Source organism: Ranitomeya variabilis, chromosome 3 (assembly GCF_051348905.1).
Source record: "Ranitomeya variabilis isolate aRanVar5 chromosome 3, aRanVar5.hap1, whole genome shotgun sequence".
Classification (NCBI taxonomy): Eukaryota; Metazoa; Chordata; class Amphibia; order Anura; family Dendrobatidae; genus Ranitomeya; species Ranitomeya variabilis.
In genome coordinates this window covers 24,106,884-24,116,011 of record NC_135234.1, presented here as the reverse complement: position 1 = coordinate 24,116,011, position 9,128 = coordinate 24,106,884, and the positions used below count along the sequence as shown (strand labels likewise).

General features: G+C 39.4%; 1 protein-coding gene across 2 annotated transcripts in view; it reads right to left on the bottom strand.

The window, feature by feature from the left end:
• Positions 1-4,724: 4,724 nt before the first annotated feature.
• Positions 4,725-9,128, bottom strand: part of LOC143817903 (cell surface glycoprotein CD200 receptor 5-like) — a 42,561-nt gene continuing 38,157 nt past the window's right edge. The window contains exons 4-5 of one of the 2 annotated variants that reach the window (XM_077299371.1): positions 7,079-7,179; positions 4,725-4,888 (exon numbers count right to left, since the gene is read on the bottom strand). In XM_077299371.1, the coding sequence (XP_077155486.1) occupies positions 4,853-4,888; positions 7,079-7,179 (137 nt within the window). In that variant the 3' untranslated portion in view covers positions 4,725-4,852. The remainder of the gene's footprint in view (positions 4,889-7,078; positions 7,180-9,128) is intronic. The other variant, XM_077299372.1, reaches the window with a different exon arrangement.

The following is a 9,128-nucleotide window of genomic DNA, read 5'->3' as shown; positions in this document are numbered from 1 at the left end:
TCAGTATGACAAAGACAATGACCAAAATAAGGATAGCTGGTGGTCAGATACCTTTTCTTTTCTTAACCCGGCCAATTGGTTCAGGGGGATCGGTGGGTGGGTTACCGGGATTATGCAAAGCCTAATACATACAGTTATAGTTATTGTAATTATATATGTATTATTCAAGGTTGTATTCAAGGGTATCTCGGTATGCACAAATAAATTTTGTGTAATGGATGCGAGAATATAAAGTTTTTTTAATATCACAAAAAGAATGACTAAAATAATCGTCTATATGACAAGGTTTTGAATGGAATATGTCAAAGGGGGGATTGTGAAGAGCGGAACAAAAATGGTTACCTCAATGAACCACAAAAAAGAATTTGTGATAAATATTGACCTGTCCATTCAAGGACATTTTAGCCATAGTGTGAAATCCTATTTTTTGTTTGTGAAACTGCCACTTGTACTGCTTTGTTTGTTGTGAAACTATCACATAGCCGAAACTGTTTTCTTTTGTCTTCTCTTTTCTCTCTTTGTTTAAACAAGCAAAACTTGTATAACCACTGAAACTACTTGTACAACTATATAAAGAGGGGATAGCACCTTGAAGGCAGGCGTGCTTCAAAGGCTTCCCAGTGATATACTATACGAGACGTGTCTTGTGTATTATTTCTGGTGATTCCCCACTTACAAAGGCTGCTCCGACTGAGTGTGGTCCCGACAATAGTATATACCTGTATGTCATCTCCCCTGTAAATAGTATATACCTGCGGTATGTCACCTCCTCCTGTATATTGTATATACCTGTATGTCATCTCTTCTGTATATAGTATATACCTGTATGTCATCTGCTCCTATATATAGTATATACCTATATGTCATCTCCTGTATATAGTATATGCCTGTATGTTATCTCCCCTGTATATAGTATATACTTGCTGTATGTCATCTCCTCCTGTATATACTTATGTGTCATCTCCTCTTTTATATAGTATATACCTGTATGTCATCTCCTCCTGTATATAGCATATACCTGTGTCATCTCCTCCTGTATGTAGTACATACCTGTATGTCATCTCCTCCTGTATATGTGGCGAGGTTGGTGTATGTGTGGTGAAATGTGCGCTGAGGGTGGTATATGTGTTCGAGCACGTGGTAGTGTGTGGCGCATTTTGTGTGTGTGTGTTCATATCCCCGTGGTGGTGTGGTGATTATCCCATGTCGGGGCCCCACCTTAGCAACTGTACGGTATATACTCTTTGTCACCATCGCTCTCATTCTTTAAGTCCCCCTTGTTCACATCTGGCAGCTGTTAATTTGCCTCCAACACTTTTCCGTTCACTTTTTCCCCATTATGTAGATAGGGGCAAAATTGTTTGGTGAATTGGAAAGCACGGGGTTAAAATTTCACCTCACAACATAGCCTATGATGCTCTCGGGGTCCAGACGTGTGACTGTGCAAAATTTTGTGGCTGTAGCTGTGACGGTGGAGATGCCAATCCCGGACATACACACATACATACATTCAGCTTTATATATTAGATATATGTATATACATATATATATATATATATACATAGAACAGTACATAGATATATTTCTAACCACCTGTTTACAACTAAGCCTGCAATGATGACAAGGGGCATCCTGTATGTCTAAAAGACAGAAGGGTTAACCTTCATCATAAACAGGGATTTTTGCCATGTGAGCAGTAAGACTATGGGTTCTTTCCTGTGTGAGCAGTGAGATTATGGATTCTCTACTGTGCAAACAGTGTAGATTCTTCAGTGTATGAATAGTGATACTATGGATTCATTACTGTACAAGGAAGGAGCCCAGTGCTCCGAAACGCGCGTCGGGCTGGATTCTGGACCTCTCACTGCATCACCACCAGGTAGTTTACATGCTTACATGGGTGTTTCTGGCCATGATGTGTTTGATACTGTTATCGATGAATAAGGGGATACTGATCCTAGTTTGTATATGGCCATGGGCCCTTTACATTAATGGTAGTACAAGTGTTGCAGTGATGTGGACATGAGTCCTTTGGTTTATTGTACCGCCATATGGTGCTTCATCTGTTTCCCTCTGTTATCCAGTTACCTGTTCTTTATTGTATCATTTCATTTTAATGAATATTTAATAAACTTTCACTTTTTATGGGATTTTTGGACTGCATTTTGTGAGGTTCTCTCATTACTGTACAAGCAGTGAGACAATGGGTTATTTGTTGAATACGCAGTGAAACTAGAGATTCTCTACCGTGGCGTTGTTTATTTGATTCCTTACCATATAGTAACATATGATAAGCAAGCACATTACCCATGCTCACTTTCCTCGGAAACGAGGTGAGGTACACTTTGAAATATATATAAACATACCGATCCTGTGATCCTGTAGCTATGTAAGTTACATATAGATCAAAAAAGTGTTCTATGAAATATGATAAAAAAATGTCTTTTATTCAAAGCATATAAAAAGTACATACAAAATCCTTAAAAACAGAGTGCCTCAAACCATACAACATATATACATAAGGAGATTAAGCTGGAGCAGTGAGGTACACCAAAAAAATATATATATATAAATATATTAATATCATTCAGATTCTCAAACACAACCTTGTACGTCAATGTAGCTACAAAAAGGCGTAATCTACAGTTATAAAATACACGTTCATCTATTGAATAACAATAAAAGCCGTATGATGCCACATGCCAGAGCTGCAATCGTGCCTGCAATGAATCGAGCCTAGTGTGACCCCCAGGAAAAGCATTCAGCCAAACGTACGTCGGGGTCGGGAGTTTAAGCGTGCCATGGGGCATCTCATGTGTGGAGACAGTGTGGACACAGGTAATATATACTAGGCACAGGGAACTTGCTTTATATTATGGTACAAAATATGTTTCATTACAGGCACGATTGCAGCTCTGGCATGTGCCATCATGACTTTTATTGTTATTCAATAGCTGCACGTGTATTTTATAACTGTAGATTACGCCTCTTTGTAAATACATTGCAGTACCAGGTTATGTTTGAGAATCTGAGCGATATTAATATATTAATTAATTTATTTATTTTTTGGTGTACCTTACTGCTCCAGCTTAATCTCCTTATGTATATGTGTTCTATGGTTTGAGGCACTCTGTTTTTAAAGATTTTGTATGTAGGTTTTTATATGGTTTTTATCGTATTTGATAGAACACTTTTGTGATCGATACGTAACTTACTTAGCTACGGGATCAGTATGTTTACATATAGTAACATAGTTAGTAAGGGCAAAAAAAACCATGTGTCCATCCAGCTCAGCCTATGTTCCGTCAGAATAAATCCCCAGATCTATGTCCTTCTAAAGATCCGAATAACTGTAAGATACAAAATTGTTACGCTCCAGGAAGACATCCAGGCCTTGAGACCTTGGATTCTTTACTGTATGAGCAGTGAGACTGTGGAATCTTTATTGTGGTACTGTGGATTCATTACTGTACAAGCAATAAGACAAATAGTTCTATACTTTACAAGTAGATAGATTATGAATTATTTACTGTACAAGAAATTAAACATTAGATTCTTTGCTGTACATGCAGGATGATTGGATTCCTTGCACCTTGAGACTATGGATTTCTTACTTTATGAGCAGTGAGACTGTAGATTCATTACTGTACAAGAAGTGGGGCTGGATTCTTTAATTGTACAAATATTGGAAACTATGGATTCATTACTGTACAAGCAGTCAGACAATGGCTTCTTTTCGAGCAGTGAGGCTATGGATTATATACAGCACAAACAATGATACAATAGATTCTTTACTGTGTGCTCAATGTCACTGGATTCTTTACTGTACGAGCCTTCAAACTATAGATCCCTTAATGTACAAGAAGTGAGACTGTCAAATGTCTTACAAAAATTGCTGGTTTCACTACTGTACAAGCAGGTGTTATCACTCATATTCTCCGAAAAAAGGCCAAGAAAGCAAAAATTCTGCCGGGGAATGTAAACTTTTGAGCACAACTGTATGTTAATAAATGGAAAGAATGAATTGTGAAAATATAATTTTCATACTACAAAAATGTTCTCTCCACCTATCTTATGTAAATATGCAGTTGGTTGAAAATGTGTTTGCCCCCTTTCTGATTTCCTATTCTTTTGCATGTTTGTCGCACTTAATCAGTGGCAGTAATCAGGTCTGTGTATGGATAGAGAATTTGAACTCAGCTTCCCAAAGATGTGATAAACCGCAGTTAATTCATGTTTTAAGGGGGTGGGGTGGCAATCACTTTTTTACACAGGGCCCTGTAGGTTTGGATTTCTTTTTATCTTAATAATAAAGGCCTTCATTTATAAACTGCATTTTGTGATTATTTGTGTTATCTTTGTCTGATATTTACATTTGTTTGGTGATCTGAAACATTTCAGTGTGACAAACATGCAAATGAAATCAGGAAGGGGGCAAACACTTTTTCTCACAGCTGTATATTTGTGAATTATTCTGTTAGAGGAATTGATGAGACCCAGCAGAGATCTTCTTGCTTATTGGGGGTGTTGTTGTTATTGGGGTTCTTTGGGTAGAACTCTCAGGTCATTAGCCTGTAATTCTTTTTATTTCTCTGGGCAATGAAAATCTAGAACAATTCATAAATAGTTCATCAGGAATTTAAAGAAGGACTAAAAGGTGAAAATCCGCAGCTGCCAGATCAGAAATCTGTAATAAAATGATCAAACGTGCAAAAGAGTGTGAGAAAAACTTTACTGAAGGAAAATACAAAATTTACAACAAAAAGACAATAACATTGAAGAAGTTAAAGAAAAGGTCAAATCCATTTCTGATAATCCAATCAATAGAAACATCATCAATCCGTGTTTCTTATTATCGGTCTTCATTCTTTTGCTCTCCAGGAATATTCTGTCAGTTAAAAAACATAAAAATATGAATCATTCAACGCAATAATAACAGAGTTCTTATAGAATCAGGAGCACAAGAAAGAAATGTTGATTATTTTAGTACAACAGATATTAATTGATCGAAGGTTCTATGTGTTGTTGAATAGAACAAAAAGCAGTAAAATAAACCTGTGTGATACATAATTACAACATATCGGATCTATGAGCACAAGATTAACATTGGGGGATGCCGAGACTGCAGTCACATCAGGACCTGGAGCCTGACGTCTCACCGACCCTCTGCCTTATCTAAGGACACCAGTATTATAGATGGTCCATAGTCTTATTATTACTTTTGCAATCATTTCCAGGATCTTTATTTCTGTCTGGAGGCGTTTACTATAGTACACGTAAAGAAAGTGAATAAATGCAATAATAGCTCCCTCCAGAGGCTGAAGAGAGCACTGCATCCAATCTATGGAACAATCATTAGAGATGATCAAATCTTTTGAAATCCAAATTCACCACCTTCACCAAATTTTGCCAAGAATTTCGATCTATTGCAAATTGAAAGTACTCCGATGTCTCCTATTCACTGAAATTATGTGTATGACAGTCTGGTTTTCTCTCTTCTAATCTATAAAAGTGTATTATTCTCTTTTCCTCATACACTTACAGCCACATATTATCTGTAAAGTTTACTCACTCTTTTATAACTTTCTATCCATCTTTCTAATCTGTGATCTGAGATGTCCGCTCACTACCCAGATTCACCACAACATGACTACTGCATTCCCTGCCTTGGCTTTTATTCAGGCTATGATATACCTTCCAGATTAGAAAACAAGGGAGCAGAAAACAGCTCTGTAGGGTCTTAACAATTAAATATTAAAAAAAAAGGTTTTGCTAACCTGATCTGACAACATTGTGATGGAATGGAAATCCATCTGCTGCAGGTTGAATGAGTCCTCGGACCGAAGAAATCACCGGAAAGGAAAATTGTGGATGATCCGAGCTGCTGGTAATCGAAATGGTACATCCAGGTCCACACAAGAGGGTTTGCATTGTTTTATTTGGTCAATCCGTTTCAAAATACTGCACTCTTCTTCAGCAGGAGAAAAAACATTTTTTTTCTTGTCCTGATGAAGAAGTGTATAGTACTTTGAAATTCGTTGACCAAATAAAAAATCGCTAACCCACTTGTGTGGACCTGGATGTACCATTACGATTACAGCGTGGATCATCCACAATTTTCCCTTTCCTGTGATACCTTCCAGACTGGCTTTTTTATACCATGTGATGTGATAGCTGCAAAGGATTATGGTGATTTCATCTTTTGCAATTGTTAAAATGGTGGTGGTCATCTTAGGCGAATCACGTGGCGGGAAGTACATATCGTTCTAATTTAGTGAATTGTTAAAAATTGTACTTAAATTTGATTCACATCGAAATGATTCTCCCATTTCTGATGAATATCATTGACTTGTGATAATTAGTGTTGAGCGATACCGTCCGATACTTGAAAGTATCGGTATCGGAAAGTATCGGCCGATACCGGCAAAGTATCGGATCCAATCCGATACCCGATACCAATACAAGTCAATGGGACTCAAGTATCGGACGGTATCCCTGATGGTTCCCAGGGTCTGAAGGAGAGGAAACTCTCCTTCAGGCCCTGGGATCCATATTAATGTGTAAAAGAAAGAATTAAAATAAAAAATATTGCTATACTCACCTCTCCGACGCAGCCTGGACCTCACCGAGGGAACCGGCAGCGTTCTTTGCTTAAAATTCGCTCGTTTACTTCCTTCCGTGAAGTCCCGGCTTGTGATTGGTCGCGTGCCGCCCATGTGGCCGCGACGCGACCAATCACAGCAAGCCGTGACGTAATTTCAGGTCCTTCAGGATTTTAAAATTACATTCTGGCTTGTGATTGGTCGCGTCGCGGTCACATGGGCGACGCGACCAATCACAAGCCGTGACGTCACGGGAGGCAGGAAACGCACGCATTTTAAAATACCACAAAAGTATCGGATCTCGGTATCGGAATTCCGATACCCGCAAGTATCGGCCGATACCGATACTTGCGGTATCGGAATGCTCAACACTAGTGATATTATATAAAGATTAATACATTTCTTGTCATACTGTAACCCTACGTAAATTGAGACCTACAGGATGTATCACCCTCATATTAGTATAATGTAAGTACCTGGCAATTGATCTTTAGGTATAGAAGAAATTCTATAAAGAGTACAGTGAAGATTACCGTGACAATCAATCTCAGAATGATATCAAATCGAAGTTTATATCCTAGAAATCAAGATAAAAGGTTATATAAATAATGAGGTACTGCCGGTGGCCGGTATCTGAAATGGCATCTGAGAAGCTATTTGATTGGAAACTGGAAGGTTTTGTGCAGCAAGGAGATTCTAAAGGCCCACTACGGTATGAGAAGAGTCAGAAGAATTTGTGAGAAGTGTTAGTTAGCTAAAAAAAATAGTGAATTAATACTAAACCTTGCCCGGCAGGGACACTGGGATTAGCTGCTGGAACAATATTATCCCAATATTTCGCACGCAGGCGTCATAAGCTCCTTACCCCCTACTCCACCATTACTGGATCAATATTGTTTGTGTCCCACACAGAAGACTAAATGTGGCAAGAAAACTCATCTTTGTGACTGGTTAAATAAATTAAGCCATGGACAACGATCTAAAACTATTTTCTTTTGGCACCCAGTCAGGAGCAAGGTCGCTGCTTCAGTATTGTCTCTCTCGGGACCCTGACACTCATAGCATTGTGGCACTGGACAATGCGCTGTGGCGTGGTTATAGAAAAGGGAAGATGAACGATAAATAAGATAGACGTATAGAGGTGGGAGACCACACAGTGAAGTGCAGAGGGAGCCTGCTGATGGCTGGAGTAAGAGGGTTAGCCTGAAGAATTGAAGATTTTGAAGAGCTATTATGTCAAACAGACTTCAGAAAATATGAAGATTGTGGACGAGATGGGTATGCAGCCAGGAGGACCAGCTACGGGTCTTTGTTGGTAGCAGGACCAAATTCTGAGACTGCCACTTGTAGTGAGAGAGATCAGCTCAGGGTTTGTTGAGTAGGCCTGAATACTCCCATTGTCAGGTATGCCGGTGTTGAGGAGAGCCATAAGATCAAATACTTAATTAACTTCAAGACCCATAACATGTACTGTTTAACCTTACATAAGTTTCCTCAGATCAAAGTGAGACCCTAAAGATGGCTGCCATTTCCTGTATCAGCATGCCATGTGCTGGTATCCAAGATGATCAATGAGACCCTAAAGATGGCTGCCATCTCCTGTATCAGCAGACCATGTGCTAGTATCCAAGATGACGCCCACCCTGATGACCTCATGGATCCACCCACAGTGACGCCCACCCTGATGACCTCATGGACCAACCCACCCTGATGACCTCATGGATCCGCCCATGGACTTGCTCACTGCCCAACCCACTAACCAATTAAATACATCTGATCACTCCCATTTTGGAGCTAACCGAGCCCCCTTACAGGAAATATATAAGCTTGTGTTTTAAGCCAAATAAAGTCCTTCTTGGAGCTGAGCCACAGATTGATCAAGGAGAGTTTATATCCAACTGTGTGGTGTATTTCTTTTGGTGCGCACCTGATCAATATCCATTAGGCCGGGAGTAGGCAACTAGAGAAGTGAACATTTTATTAATTGTTCAACCCAACATATTTGGCCGCCCAACCTGGGGCCAGCAGAGGAGAGCCCTGAAACCTGAGGACCGGCGAGTTGAATGGCAGGACGCGCTGAATACCCCAAACCTGGAGACTGATGACCTCCTTAACAGAACACGGTAAGTCTGCTGATTATGTATAATCTGTAGTCTTTACCTGTGTCCTTCGGGATATCCTGTGCAGATTACCTGACCGTGCCGGTTTTCTTGGTATCTGTAAGACGGCAGAAGGGTCTCTCCGCTGCTGGTCATTTAATTGCAAGAACCGTCACATATTTTAGTTGCCTACTGCCTGTTACATGTTGTGAAGAGGGGAGATGACTGGTAGTTAAGAGAAGCAAGTGTTAAACCAGGAAAAGCAAGTTTTAGAGAAGGAGAAGCAAGTTTTAGAGAAGGAGAAGCAAGTGTTAAAACAGGAAAAGCAAGTTTTAGAGAAGGAGAAGCAAGTGTTAGAACAGGAAAAGCAAGTTTTTAGAAAAGAAAAGCAAGCAAGTGTAAACAAAAAATTGTCTGTGGTACAGTA